The sequence below is a fragment of the Chelonoidis abingdonii genome, chromosome 3 (genome assembly GCF_003597395.2).
Source record: "Chelonoidis abingdonii isolate Lonesome George chromosome 3, CheloAbing_2.0, whole genome shotgun sequence".
NCBI lineage: Eukaryota > Metazoa > Chordata > Testudines > Testudinidae > Chelonoidis > Chelonoidis abingdonii.
Window position 1 is genome coordinate 138,371,331 of NC_133771.1, and position 15,615 is coordinate 138,386,945.

A 15,615-nucleotide genomic window follows, 5' to 3' on the forward strand; every position below is an offset into this window, starting at 1 on the left:
ACCCAACCCTCCTCCCAGCTGCCAGTTCCAGACCCATTCATAGAGTTGAGAGCTGGTGACAGTGATGCAAAGAAGTTGTGCCAGGGATTGGGAAAGTTTTCTAGCATCATGGAAGTGGGCCAGGTGAAAGCAATACAATAGAGGACTAGGGACAGCAGTAGCTGTAGGCTAACATTTTAAGTGCGGCACTGCAACATACCTTAACTGCATGTGTTCACTGATTAACACCACCCATGAAAGTTCCTTCAGTCCTCTGTATGGGCTGCTAGACTTTGCGTCAACATGATTCTCCTTTTGCCATTTTGGAATGTGCATGATTTCATCCTTCATTTACACATACTTGGGAGGGACAAGGACAAAAGCCCCATCTACACCTAAAACATAGGTCTACTGAGCTACATTGTTCAGGGCTGTGAAAAATTTCACCCCTTGTGTGATTGTAGTTAGGTCGACCTAACCACCACTGTAGATGCTACCGCCTTCTCAGAGAGGTGGATTACCTAAATTGATGGGAAAACCCTTACTGTTGACGTAGGAAGCATCTACGCTACAGCAACACACCTGCAGCACCATTGCTGCGCCACTGTAGGGTAGACATACCCTCAGATTTTTCAGCAGTAGAATCACTGTTGCCTAGCACAGGAGTTCTCAAACTTCTGCTTTCTGAGCCCCCACCCTCCACATGCTATAAAAACTCCGTGGCCCACCTGTGCCATAACTGTTTTTCTGCACATCCAGTAGATTAAAAGCCATGGCCAGCATTAGAGGGTAGCAAGCAGAGCAATTGCCTGGTGCCCCACACCACATGGGGCCCCATGAAGCTAAGTTGCTTTGGCTTTGGCTGCAGCTCCAGGAGGCGGGGCTCCGGCTTCAACTTTCTGCCACGGGCCCCTAATGACATCAGTCCTGCTCTCTAGTTTATTTTGGCGAACCTGTTGAAGCCTTGTCACGCTCCGTCCCTCCCCACCCCAGAAGAGCCACAGACCCCCTGGTTGAAAACCTCTGGCCTAGAAGGATCCTGAGAGCTGCTTAAAGATGCATCTCACACCTTCAAAGCACCACTCAACGGATATTTGACAGGTGCAATAATCAGGTATCAAGTCTGCTATATGGTACTATAAAAACATTAAGGAAAAAGAGCTTGTTTTTATCTCTCGAGATCTAGGGTGAAATCCTGAGGTCAACCAGAATTTTACCACTGACTTAAATGGAACCAGGATTTCACCTCCAAAGTTTGTTTGTTTAAACGACACACCAAAAATTATAGAAGGACATGCACAATCTGATCAAAAAAAATTCAATTATGCCAAGCACAAAATTACAACAAAAATTAAAACACCCATTTTCCTCTATTTCTGCAACATAAGCATTGCCAAATGAGAAGGACGGGGCTGTGTGGTATTAGAGAAATTACATATAGTCTATATAAATTCATTTTCGATGCTAGATCTTGTAGGACAAATTTCAATATGAACCATACTTTTAGGGCTCAGCGCTAACCCCTCCTCCCTCACCTCCCAAAACAGGTTTAACAATGGAAATGTAGACAGATTCTAATTACAGTGTAGTGTTAGTAGCCACCATAATTATGGGTACATCTATACCACAAAAAAAAAAAAACCACCAATTACAGAGTCTCAGTGTTCGGGTTAACTGACTCGGGCTCATGCAATGGGGCACCAAATAGCAGGAGTTCAGGCTCTGAAATGCACAGAGAGGGGACGGTGTCAGAGCCCAGGCTGCAGCCCGAGCGGGAACATCGACACTGCTTTTTTGACCCCCTGTGAGCCTTAGTCAGATGACTCAGGCTTTGAGACTCACTGCCATCAGTTTTATTTTGTGGTTTTTGGATTGTACATGTAGCCTAACAATGTTCTGTAGAAAATATAACAAGCTCAAAATTAGAGCAACTGAACTGCATGCTGTTGTAATTTAAAAAAGGGAGAGGGAAGTTGCTTGGGGGGGGGTGTGTGCGCGTGCCATTTTGTTTTAAAGAAAGCAGAGTCTTTGTTAAGAATTTGGACCAAATTCATCATGGGCATGATCAGGATAACTCGCACTGAAGTTGGTGCCTATTTATACCACAGCTGCTTTTGGCCCTTTGTAGTGAAAACACAATGCAACAATTTCAGGTAGGCTGGCAAGACTCCAGTGTTCCATGAAGTAATGGGTGTTAGGTTAACATTTACACCAATATTTCACTTAGATTTCTAAATATTATAGAGTAGCTTATAAGAAGTACATTTATGAGCCATGCTTTAAGTTATTTTGGGAAATAAGAATTGATAAAATGGATGCATGACAAATTAGAACTAAAGCCACTCACTAAACTAGAGTATCTCCTGAAGCATGGATAGTCCATTTTGCCACTGTAGTTATTCCCACTTACCTTCACTGCATTGAAGCAAAAAGTGTGCAGTACAATCACAACTACAAAGCTTCGAGAAATACTGTAGAGGGCAGATACCAATCCAGCAGCAGCTGAAATGCAGACATCAAAAGTTACTTTCTACATGAAACAAGTTGGAACCAAAACAAAAAAAGGTTCGCTTAACCAGAATTTAATTAATATAAATCTTGTATCACAGTGTTATCCTCTTTCTTTGTATAAAGAAAGCCTTCAATATTTTGATCAGTTGAACAAGCTCCTCAAGAGACTTAAGGGTGAAATTCTGGCCTCACTAAATCAATGGGATTTTTGCCATTGACGTGAGTGGGACTAGGATTTCACCCTAAAGGTCGATCATTTTTTATATTTTATATTTGTATGCCCTGCCAAAATGTTGCTGCCTATCCTTTTTTCATTTCTGAAGAAGAGAAAAGGAAGGGTGCTGCTTTAAAATGCTTTAACTCTTATACTGCTGAATTCCATTGCAGCATTCCTCTGAAACAAAAAACAAAATGAAGAGGGGGAAAAAAAAAAGTCAGCAAATTTGGTAGCACTCTCACCGGCTGAAATTCTGGTTCCATGGAAGTCAGAGCAAAACTTCCCTTGACTTTGGTGAGGTTGGGGTTTTACCCAACATGTTTTGCCCTTAGAGCTGCTACATTATTCAAGAGTCAAGAAGTTAAGGAAAAGCTGCCCCAGATGCATATGGTAGTTTTAGCCATATAATTTTTTTTTCTTCTCTGAGCCGGGGGAAAGGGGAGGGGGGACTACTAAATAGTCTCTTTCTCTTTTTGGGCTTATCCATACTGTGCTTGAAATGATGACAGAAATCACCATGCTTCTAACATGTTTTCCCTCATGTGGAAAAGGATTTAAATTTTACCCAGGATCATGTTAGATATGCTAAAAATATTTCTGTGGGGGGGGGGGGTGGAATTCATAGTCTAGCACACAGTTTAAGTACTGCTGTTCTCAGAAAAAATCCTTGTCTATATGCAAGAAACCGCGTGTAACTGCGTGACTGCCACTAGCATCATTTCAATTGTAGTGTGAATGAGGCCTCAAAATGTGCAGTACAACCCAGCTTAATTTATGGCTGTGGGCATGAACAGATGAGCTCAGGCTACAATAAACTACTTACCAGAACCACCAAAAAGTAACATGTCTATTTGTTCCAAGAGATATATACAGAAGGTGTTGATTTGAGGGAAAAGGCCAAGAAGGGAAATGGCAGGGAAGCAATACAAAAACACTGAAATTAAAACAAGATGTAAGTTAGCACATATTTAAATGTCACAATAACTGAACATATTTGTATGAAAAACAGAGAGAAGTTGCCTCAAACTGGGATAAGATACTTTTCCATTATATTGTAATGCTTTCTGCATAGATTTTGATATTAGGAACAATGGTTACATTTTGCAGACATTTCATTGTTATTTAAAATTATTATTAATATTTAATGTTTCTCTAAAAGCAATAATAGGTAGTGCTAGCTATGAAGAATTCATACAAGCCTATTTATCCTCCAAAGCACTTTATCGACATTATTTCTCACAACCATCTGAGGTAAATATTATTTCCTATTTTACAGACAGATAAACTAATACACAAAGGGTTAAAGTTCAGTTCTGCTTTGACAAGGGACCAGGGGAAAAATGGCATAATGTAGTCTCTATTCACCATTTCTCAACCACTTTTAAAATCAATTCTGTTCAGTTTAAAAGTAAAAAACATTTTTTCCTTAACTTGAGGGCTCTGCAACTCAACCTGGAATTACTGAGCTCTGGCTAATACATACATCATCATCAATAAAGATTCTGCAACTGGAAGTTAGTTACCAGTTCTGCTGATGATGCCTGAGCAAGAACAGAATCCAGCTCACACTCTCATAGCTGCCTTGACTCTGCAGAACGGCCAGAATTAAAAAACAGAAACTTATTTAAATTGTAAAAAAAATATTCAAAGGTAAAGTGATCTATTGAGTAAGAAGGTGCCATTTATACATAGCCACTTTTCAGAGCGGTCCCTCACTTTCAGTGACTTTCCCACGGTTAAATGAAGCAGGGTCTGTGCTTCCTGTCTTGTGTTCTGATCACATCGCTGCTGTTTCTGGGGGCTCAATCCTGCAAGGTACAGAGCATGCTGGCTATGATCTAGCACAGCATTTAAGCACATGCTTAACTTTAAGCAGATGAACAGTCTCACTAACGTCAATGGGACTATTCATATGGTTAAATTTAATCACATGCTTAAACACTGTGCTGGATCCTAGCCTGAATTCTCAGCACCTTGCACGATCGAGCCCTGTGTAAGCAACAACACTGGGATGGGTGCAGATAATCAGTGATGAGGGAAGCTGAAGCCAGACATATGCAGGTGGCATAGTAAATTTAGACAAGCAAGAAATGAAGTATTCAGAGTGCTGCAGAACAAACAAAATGAGGGGGAAAGAAACAAGATAGAAATACTAGTATGTTAAAAAAAATGAGATAAGCAAATTCTGAAGAGGAGATTTTCTTGGTAAGACCTGGGAAAATAAAAGGAGAACATATGGCAAAAGAGCAGCGTATGAATTGCTGCCAACATGAGTCAAATTGAAACTGTATCATAAGGAAAATACGATCTGTAGTCCATGTTAAAAAGGAGAGAGGCAACACACGGCAGGTTACAGTTTTAGTCAAAGAAAAACCAATCTGATAGTTATGTTAACAGGGCCATTGGGAGACTGTGAAAAATTGTGTTGCAAATTGCATGGATCGTTTGCCCCATTTCTTACAGAAAAAATATTCTGCTGTTCCTGGCAATTTTCCCTGTGAACAAGCATGTATTTATTAGTTATACATGCTGGGCTGTCTGCATTTTTTCCTTATTTGTCCCGATAATACTTAAATGCAATAAACTGCTGATGTTTCTCTTATTTCCATGCTGACTTTTAAAACAAAAACAAACATTACCAATGATATTTGTTTTCTTTGCTATATTCCAATTATCCCATTTTACTTACAGTCTTTCCTGCTAATGTATCCTGCTGGGTTAAAATAATACAGCAATATGCTCCGTTAGATCTGACTGCATATATTAGTGCTTCTTCACCTATCATATGATTCTACAAGTATCTAGTTTCATAACTCCTGCTGAAGAATTCAAACACAGAAGAGACACAACAAGCTCAGAGGTTGGATGCAAAAAAAGTATGAAAACCAACGAGGAATCTGGTGGCACCTTGAAGACTAACCATACAGATAAACAGGCTACCCTTCAGAGAAAAAGTATAAGTGCTTTAGAGTTGGTGTGACACAGCTCAATGAACTGAACACCTATGCTGGTATTTATAATGTGCCCATCACCGGGGTATCCTAGCACTAACAAAAATTGCATATGCATAAAAACATGCAGAAACACTGTGTTCTCCATCTCTTGCTTGTAAATGCCATTGAAAGTGCTTACAACAGACGTGGGCAAACTGCGGCCCACGGGACTGTCCTGCCTGGCCCCTGAGCTCCCAGCCAGGGAGCCTAGTCCCCGGCCCCTCCCCCACTGTTCCCTCTCCCCCGCAGCCATGCTGCCATGTGGGCCACACTCTGGCCTGCCACTTCTGCTGGGCAGCGTGGGGAGTGCAGCTGGCTCTGGCCGGGTGTTGCGGCTGCAAGCGCCTGCTGCTGGTAAGGGGTGGAGAACGGTGGGGTTGGGTAAGGGAGTGGGGGTTTCTGGGGGGCAGTCAGGGAGGAGGGGGGGCTGGATGGGGCGGAAGTTCTGAGGGGGCAGTCAGGAGATGGGGAACGGCAAGGGTTGGGAGTCCCGGGGGGGGTCTGTAAGGGGGCAGGGAGGTGGATAGGGGTCGGGAGGGCAATCAGGGGACAAGGAGCAGGGGTATTGGATAAGGAGATGGGATCCCAGGGGACAGTTAGGGGCAGGGGGTCCCAGGAAGGGGTGGTCAGGGGACGAGGAGCAGAGGGTGGTTGGATTGGGGGTGGGAGTCCCAGGGGCGGGGGGGCTGTCAGGGGGCAGGGGTGTGGATATGGGTCAGGGCAGTTGGGACAGGGAGTAGCGGGGCTGGATGGGGGAGGGAGTCCCGGGACGGGGCGGTAGGGGACAAGGTGTGGGGGGTTGGATGGGTTGGGAGTTCTGAGGGGGGCAGTCGGAGGGCGGAAAGTGATAGGGGGCGGGGGCCAGGCTGTTTGAGGAGGCACAGCCTTCCCTACCCAGCCCTCCATACAGTTGTGCAACCCCAATGTGGCCCTCGGGCCCAAAAGTTTGCCCATCCCTAGCTTACAACCTCCACTACCTTTACTTCTCTCCTTTCTCTTTTTTTAAGTCATACCAAGCTATTCTTGGATTGTTATTGAAGAAAAGCAATGGTAAAGATGGCAAACTACCTAGAGTTATCTGGAGCCCTCCATTTGATCACAGAGATTTTTGGTCCCCCAGACCAAACATTTCAAGATCACTTGAAATTCAGTGATCACAAGGAGGGTTTTGCAAAAGCCTGGCACTGAAACAAGAAAGAGATCGTCACTGTGAGGCAAGGGGAGTCACTTTATAGCTAGCGTGATATGACTAGTTTGAAGGCTAAATGATTGCTCTATCTGTTGTGACCCAAGAACAGCCTGGGTAGGGGCGCGGGAGTAATTAATAGGACAGGAAATAGAACTCACTGTCAATGTGTCAGAGGAGAGTGTGTGAATGAAGGGGTGTAAGCATGAGAGGGGGTGAGGGAGGCTGGCTGACAAGAGCAATCTTGTCATCTCACTCCCTCTTTGATGCTCCCTGGAGTAATCCTAAAACATGTTAATCTTATCCTGTGTCAGGGAGTAGCCTGGGAAAGGGATGTTTAAAAGGTATTTGCCTTTAAGAAGACTGGATGTAGGAGTTTTCTGGTTTCTCCTGGGAAGAGCAGACCATTAAGAAAGGCTAGTTACACAGTTAAAGTCGATACATGAATCCCAGAGAGGGCTGGAGTACAACGCATTCTTACAAGTATCTAGCACCTTCTTGTTAAAGTAGTAATGTGTGTTTGCACATGCAACACCACCAGCCCTGAGAGCTGCTATTTTAACATGCAGTTTGGAGGCTCCCTCCAGTAGAATAATAGAAGGTGAGGGGGGTTATATTTGGGAGAGACCTATGGATTTTGATTTAAAAGACCATGTTAACCAGTGGCAATTTTGGTGCAAGTATTTTTGTTTGTAACTGGTTAAAATAAGCATGTGATTTTATCAAGAGCTAGTATTAAAAGGCTAGTAATCCAAATACCTGGTCTGTTTGCAGGAACTGAGAGCTAACTAGCTTTATTCTAGAAGGGGGGGAGGGAAGGGGGATTCCTTTGGCTGAGGAAAAAAACGGTTACCCACCTTTTAGTAACTGTTGTTCTTCGAGGTGTGTTGTTCATGTCCATTTAAAGTAGGTGTGCGTGCGCCGCGTGCACGCCAGCTGGAAGATTTTCCCCTAGCAGCGTCCATAGGGTCAGCCCTGGCAACCCCTGGAGTGGCGCCACTATGGTGCCCTATAAAGGGGACCGCCGACCCTCCACCCCCTCAGTTCATTCTTGTCGGCACTCCGACTGAGGGGCAGAAGGGTGGGTATTGGAATGGACATGAACAACACATCTCGAAGAACAACAGTTACTAAAAGTGGGTAACCGTTTTTCTTCTTCGAGTGGTTGTTCATGTCCATTCAAAGTAGGTGACTCACAAGCCTAACCTTAAGTGGTGGGGTCGGAGGTCACTGTTGACTGGAGTACTGCACGACCGAAGGTGGCATCATCCCTAGCCTGGTGCATGATGGCATAGTGAGATGTGAACGTGTCGATGGAGGACCACGTGGCAGCTCTACAAATCTCCTGGGTCGGGATCTGAGCCAGGAACGCCGGGGAGGAGGCCTGCGCCCTGGTAGAGTGGGCCGTAACCGGAGAATAGGGGTTTTGGCTATACAATAGCATTCCCGTATGCAGGCCACGATCCATGAAGAGATCCTCCGAGAGGAGACCAGGAGCCCCTTCATGCTATCTGCCACCGAGATGAAGAGCTGGGTCAACCGTCTAAATGGCTTTGTCCATTCAACATAAAAGGCTAGGGCCCTGTGGACATCCAGGGAATGCAGCTTCCGCTCCTTACCGGAAGAGTGTGGCTTTTGATAAAACACCAGTAGGAAGATATCTTGTCCCATATGGAATTGGGAGAAGACCTTGGGAAGGAAATTGGGTGAGGTCTAAGTTGGACCTTGTCCTTATAGAAGACAGTGTACGGGGGTTCGGATGTCAGTGCCCTGAGCCCTGATACCCTCCCTGCCGAGGTGATCACTACAAGAAAAGCAACTTTGTATGACGGGTACAGAAGAGAGCATGAAGCCAGGGGCTCGAAGGGAGGACCCGTGAGGGCGGAGAGGACCAAGTTCAAGTCCCAGGTAGGAGCTGGTTGACGGACATGTGGGAATAGCCTGTCCATGCCCTTAAGGAAATGACCAACCAGTGGGTTTGCGAACACCGAGGTGCCCCCTTCTTCCGGGTGGAAAGCTGAGATGGCCGCTAAGTGAACTTGAACCGAGGAGAGGGAAAGGCCCAACTGTCTCAGGTGGAGCAGATAGTCTAAGATAACGGGAACCGGGGCCCGCAACGGTTCCTGCCCTCGCCGACCGGACCAGATGGAGAAGCATTTCCATTTGGCCAGGTAGGTGGCCCTGGTCAAGGGTTTTCTGCTACCGAGCAGCACTTGTCTGACCCATTGGGAGCATTGCATCTCCACCGGGTTCAACCATGGAGCAACCAAGCTATGAGGTGGAGAGACTGTAAGTTCGGGTGGCGAAGGCAGCCGTGGTCCTGCGTGATCAGGTCCGGCAGCAGGGGCAGCGTCAGGGACGCTCTGGTGGACATGTGCAGGAGCGACGTGTACCAATGTTGGGGCGGCCACGACGGTGCTATCAGGATTACATGGGCGTGATCCCTGCGGATCTTGAGAATTACCCTGTGTATCAAGGGAAATGGAGGAAAGGCATAGAGCAGCCCTTCCTTCCACGACAGGAGGAAGGCGTCCAACATAGACCCTGGGCTGTGGCCTCGGAGGGAGCAAAACCACCGACACTTCCTGTTGTCCTTTGAAGCAAACAGGTCTAACTGGGGATGACCCCAGAGCCGGAAGATTGAGCGCACTATGTCCCGACGAAGGGACCACTCGTGGCCCCGGAAGGAGTGGCTGAGGGCGTCCGCCAGGCTCTTCTGTTCCCCCAGGAGGTAGAATGCCGTCAGGTGGGTAGCATTCTGAACACAAAAGTCCCACAGTGCGAGGGCTTCCCTACACAGGGGATAGGAGCGTGAACCCCCGTTTGTTGATATAGAAGACCGCTGACGTGTTGTCCGTGAGGACTGAGACACATCTGCCGGCCAGGTGGGATTGGAAGGCAAGACAAGCCAGGTGAACAGCTCTCAGCTCCCTGACGTTGATATGTAACTTGAGGTCCTCCTGCGACCACAAGCCCTGTGTTCTGAAATCCTCCAAGTGTGCTCCCCATCCCCGATCCGAGGCATCCGTCACCAGGGAGAGGGAGGGTTGAGGGGTGGCGAAGAGAACACCCAAGCACACCTTCTGTGGGTTGAGCCACCACTGAAGAGAGCTCAGCACCACTTGGGGAAGGGTCATCACTGAGTCCAGGGAATCCCTGGCCGGGCGGCATACCATCGCTAGCCAGGATTGTAGTGGGCGGAGCCGGAGTCTGGCATGGCTCGCCACATAGGTGCACGCCGCCATGTGGCCCAACAGCTTGAGGCAGTTTCTTGCCGTGGTGGTCGGGGCGCGGTGCAGACCGAGAATGATTTCAGACATGGACCGGAACCTGGACTCCGGAAGATACACTCTGGCGTGTGTTGAGTCCAGGACCGCCCCTATAAATTCTATCCTTTGGGTAGAAGACAGAGTGGACTTGGCCTCGTTTAAGAGGAGGCCGAGCTCGAGGAAGGTCTGCCTGATGAAAAACACCTGAGCTTCCACCTGCTGCTTGGAGCAGCCTTTTATAAGCCAATCGTCCAAGTAGGGGAATACCTGGATACCCCGCTTGCATAGAAAGGCTGCCACGACTGCCATGCACTTCGTGAAGAACATAAGAACGGCCGTACCGGATCAGACCAAAGGTCCATCTAGCCCAGTATCTATCTACTGACAGTGGCCAATGTCAGGTGCCTCAGAGGGAGTGAACCTAACAGGTAATGATCAAGTGATCTCTCTCCTGCCATCCATCTCCATCCTCTGATGAACAGAGGCTAGGGACACCATTCTTTAACCTTCCTGGCTAATAGCCATTTATGGACTTAGCCACCATGAATTTATCCAGTTCCCTTTTAAATTTTAAACTTAGTTTATAGTTCCTAGCCTTTCAACAACCTCCTCAGGTTAAGGAAGTTCCACAAGTTGACTGTTGCGCCTGTGTGAAGAAGAACTTTCCTATTGATTTGTTTTAAACCTGCTGCCTATTAATTTCATTGGTGGCCCTCTAGTCTCTTGCTCATTATGGGAATAAAGTAAAATAACTTTTCCTTTTCTACTTTCTCCACACCACTGCATGATGTTTATATACCTCTTATCAATATCCCCCCTTTAGTCTCCTCATTTCCAAAGCTGAAAGAGTCCTATTCTTCTTATAAATCTCTCCTCGATATGGGACCCTGTCTCACAAATCGCCTAATCAATGTTTCAGTTGCCCTTCTCTGAACCTTATTCTAATATCCCAGATATCCTTTTTTTGAGATGAGGAGGGACCTACATCTGTATGCAGTATTCAAGATATGCAGCGTTACCAATGCGATTTCATTACTAAAAGGCAATAATACTATTCTCCGTTCTTATTTTCTATCTTCTTTCTAATGATTCCTAACATCCTTGTTTCGCTTTTTGACGGGCCGCTGCACACTGCATGGATGACATCTTCAGAGAACTATCCACAATGCGCCATTTTTTTCCTGACTCCGTTGTTTACGCTAAAATTAACCCCCATCACAGTTGTATGGTACAGTTGCGAGTTATTTTTTCCAGTGTGCATGTTACTTTACATTTTATCCACATTAATATTTCATTTGTTTCAGTTTTTGTTGCCCAATCTCTTAGTTTTGTGAGATCTTTTTGAAGTTCTTCACAGTCTGCTATTGGTCTTAACTATCTTGAGGCAGTTTTCGTATTGTCTGCAAAACTTTGTCCACCTCACTATTAACCCCTTTCTCAGGATCATTTATGAATAAATTGAATAGGATTGGTCCTAGGACTGACCCTTGGTGGGAACACCACTAGTTACCTCTCTCCATTCTTGAGAATTTACCCATTAATTCCTACCCTTTGTTCCCTGTCTTTTAACCAGTTCTCAGTCCATGAAAGGACCTTTCCCTTTTATATCCATGACAAACTTAATTTACAGTAAGAGCCGTTGGTGAGGACTTAGTTCAAAGGCTTTCTGGAATTCTAAGTACACACTATGTCCACTGGATCCCCCTTGTCCACATATTTGTTGACCCCTTCAAAGAACTCTAATAGATTAGTAAGACACGATTTCCCTTTACAGAAACCCATGTTGACTATTGCTCAACAGTTTATGTTTTTCTGTGTCTGACAAGTTTATTCTTAACTATTGTTTCGACTAATTTGCACAGTACCGACGTTAGACTTACCGGTCTGTAATTGCCAGGATCACCTCTAGAGCCCTTTTTAAATATCGGCGTTACATTAGCTAACTTCCAGTCATTGGGTACTGAAGCCGCTTGGTGTCGACGATAGGCCAAACGGGAGCACTGTGAACTGCCGATGGGCGTCGGCCATGACAAACCTGAAGTATCGATGGTGTCAGGGGATTATGGCAAATATGTGTCCTTTAAGTTGAGGGCGGCATACCAATGTTCTGGATCCAAGGAGGGAATGATCGAAGAGAGGAAGACCATGCGGAACCTTAGCTTTTTCACAAACTTGTTCAGCCGCCGTAAGTCCAGGATGGGTCTGAGGCCCCCTTTTGCCTTCGGTATTAGAAAATACTGGGAGTAGAAGCCTCTTTCCCTGAGCTCCTGAGGAACTTCCTCCACTGCCCCTGCTATGAGGAGGGACTGCACTTCCTGAATGAGAAGTTGCTCGAGAGAGGGGTCCCTGAAGAGGGACGGGGAGCGGGGCTGGTGGGGCGGAAGGGAGGAGAACTGGATAGAATATCCCCTCTCTACCGTGCGAAGCACTCAACTGTCTGACGTGATTCGGGACCAGGCATGGTAGAAGGGAGACAGATGTGACCCAAACGTAGGGAAAGAAGGATCCGTAGTCCTGATTGATAGGCCGTCCTCGACCATACCATCAAATAGGGAGCCTAGGCCTCAACGACAGCCTCGGTTGGCCAGATGCCTGGCCGGAGCATGGTGCTAGTGGAGCCTCCGCCCGTTCCTGCTTCTTCTGCGCCCAACCTCTGGACGATTCTGAGGCTGGTAAGGGCATGGGGCTGCTTGTGGCCTAAACTGCCTACGTTGGGTTGCCGAGGTATGCAGGCCTAGCGAGTGAAGCATAGCCCTCGAGTCCTTTAGACTATGCAGACGCTTATCCGTTTTATCTGAAAACAGCGTCTGCCCTTCGAAGGGGATGTCCTGGATAGTCTGCTGGACCTCATAGGGGAGACCCCAGACCTGGAGCCAGGCTCCCCGCCTCATGACCAGACCTGTTGCCATGGAGCGTGAGGCCGAGTCTAGAGCAGCCTGAAGGGAGGCTCGGGAGATGAGCTTTCCCTCCTCCAAGGCCAAAAATTCTGCCCTTGAATCCTGGAGAAGGAGCTCGGTAAACTTCGATATGGCTGAACATGTGTTATGGCCATATCGACTTCCAACAGTCTGCTGGTTGGCTACTCGTAACTGAAGGCCTGCCGTGGAGTACACCTTTCTACCAAAGAGGTTGAGCTTTTTGGCATCCCTGTTCTTTGGTGTCGACCCTTGAAACACCTGACGCTCCCTTTGGGTGGCCGCGTCTACCACCAGGGAGTCCGGGGAAGGGTGGGTGTACAAATGCTCATGCCCCTTCGAGGGCACAAAATAATGCTTCTCTGTTTTTTTGGCAGTAGAGGTCAATGAGGCTGGCGTTTGCCATAAGGTGCAGGACATGTCCTCTATGGTCTTGATCAACAGTAGGGCCACCCTGGGTGGTCCCGAAGGAGCCAGGATGTCCACTACCAGATCTACATCCACCTCAATTTCCTCAGCCTGGATTGCGAAGCTCTGAGCCGCTCACCTGAGCAGTTGCAGAAGGACCCTAGTGTCTTCCAAGGTCAGTGCCGTGGCTGCGCCCGCGAACGCCTCATCCAGGGAAGAAGAGGAGGAAATCACTTGGATTGGCCCATCCTCTGGCATTCCCAACCCTTCAGGGTCTGGCAGCACACGGTACCGAGGATGCAAGGCCAGTGTTGGTTCCAAATGCGGTACCACAGCCGGTACCGGGGTCGCCAATGAACGGCTTGGCGTGTCTAGCGGCACCTGTTGAGCATGAACTGTGGTCGCCGCCGGTGCCAATGCCTGGCTAGGGGGTGCTGAACTTAGATGTGGCACACCCCTGCCCGGCGATGGTGGAGGAGGCAACTGCACCAGGGCCATCGACGTTGAGGAGACCGAGGCCGACCTGGAGCGAGGACCAAACGCCTGGCCCACCGACTGGTGGTAGGCCCAGGGGGTCCAAAACGGCCACTGAGAGGGCAGTTGCCATAGCTGCTACCACTGAGGTGGGTGCCGCTGGCGGCTCACCCCCGAAGGTCATCTCCTGCTCTGCGACCGGCTGGAGCGATAGGAGTCCGCCTCTGAGTCTGAGGTCTCTGAATAAGAGGACCTGGGGGGAGTGGCACCCATCGTCGCTGGGGAGTGACGCGGAGGTGGGGAGCTGTCTCTCTGGTCAGGTGCTGCCCGAGTAACCCGGGACGGCGAAGGAGGTGACAGCATAGCCAGCTTGCCCCTAGACTGTACTGGGGGACGAGCTATGGTCGGCAACTCCCTGCCACGATGCGGGGAGGCCGGTACCAGGAGTCTTAGCAGGTCTGATGCCGCCTCGAATGCCTCCGGCGTCGAGGGGGGACGCACGTCTCCGCTAAGGCCTGGGAATATGGTTGCTCTGGACTCGACCGCCCTCTCTCTGGTGCGGGAGTCGACGGAGCAGCCGGGAGCTGTAGCCCAGCCTGTTCACTTGTACCAGCGGACGGCGTCAGCCTGTGGAGGTCCTGGAGGGGCAATAGCTCCCTCACTGACTTCTTCTTAGCAGGCACTGGGGAGGGCAAGTGGTGCCGCACGGAGCCCAACTTCTTATGACCCGACTCCCTCCGGTGCCGGGTTTTAGAGGATTTGGGCTGGGCACCGCATCGGCCGGCTCCGGGTCCGAAGGTGGCCGCAAAGCAGCCTCCATCAGAAGAGCTCTAAGTCTTTGTGCTCTGTCTCTGAGAGTTCTGGGATGGAAGCCTCTGCAAATAGTGCATCGGTCCCTTTGGTGGCTCTCCCTGAGGCACTGCAGACAAGCAGAGTGCGGGTCACTCTTTGGCATGAACTTTCCGCAGTCTTTGCAGATTTAAACCCAGCAGACCCGGGCATGCCCCAGCGGGGTGACAAGTAGGTGTGGGGGGAACCCCCAACAGCAAGAACTATGTACAACTAATCTAGATAGACTAACTAACTATATACACAAGGTTTTTTGGACACTGCTAAAGTTGCTATCAGCAAGAAAGTTCCAGCTAGCCGTCACCGGCGGTAAGAAGGAACTGAGGGGGTGGAGGGTGGGAGGGCCCCTTTATAGGGCGCCATAGTGGCACCACTCCAGAAGGCGTCAGGGCCGACCCTACGGACGCTGCTAGGGGAAAATCTTCCGGCTGGCGTGCATGGAGTGCACACACACCTACTTTACTCATGTCCATTCAATCACTCAGGCCAGGTCCACACTGCAACTTTAAATCGGTTTAATGGCCCATATACCGATTTAACGCTGTACCCGTTCACACGACGTCATCATTAATATTGAGTTAAATGGCTCCTTAAATCGATTTCGGAACTCCTCCCAGACGAGAGGAGTAGTGCTAAATTCGAAAGTGATAACTCGGATTAGGGTTCGTGTGGATGGAAATCGACATTATTGGCCTCCTAGAGGTATCCCACAGTGCACCACTGACCGCTCTGGTCCGCAATCCGAACTCGGATGCGGAGTGCCGGTAAACAGGAAAAGCCCCGAGACCTTTAGAATGACATTTCCTGCTTTCAC

General features: G+C 48.2%; 1 protein-coding gene across 1 annotated transcript in view; it reads right to left on the reverse strand.

Moving 5' to 3' along the window:
• PCNX2 (pecanex 2) overlaps window positions 1–15,615 on the reverse strand; it is a 253,204-nt gene that overhangs the window by 150,999 nt on the left and 86,590 nt on the right. The window contains exons 14-15 of the mRNA XM_075064158.1: window positions 3,531–3,641; window positions 2,390–2,481 (exon numbers count right to left, since the gene is read on the reverse strand). Coding sequence (XP_074920259.1) covers window positions 2,390–2,481; window positions 3,531–3,641 — 203 coding nt within the window. The remainder of the gene's footprint in view (window positions 1–2,389; window positions 2,482–3,530; window positions 3,642–15,615) is intronic.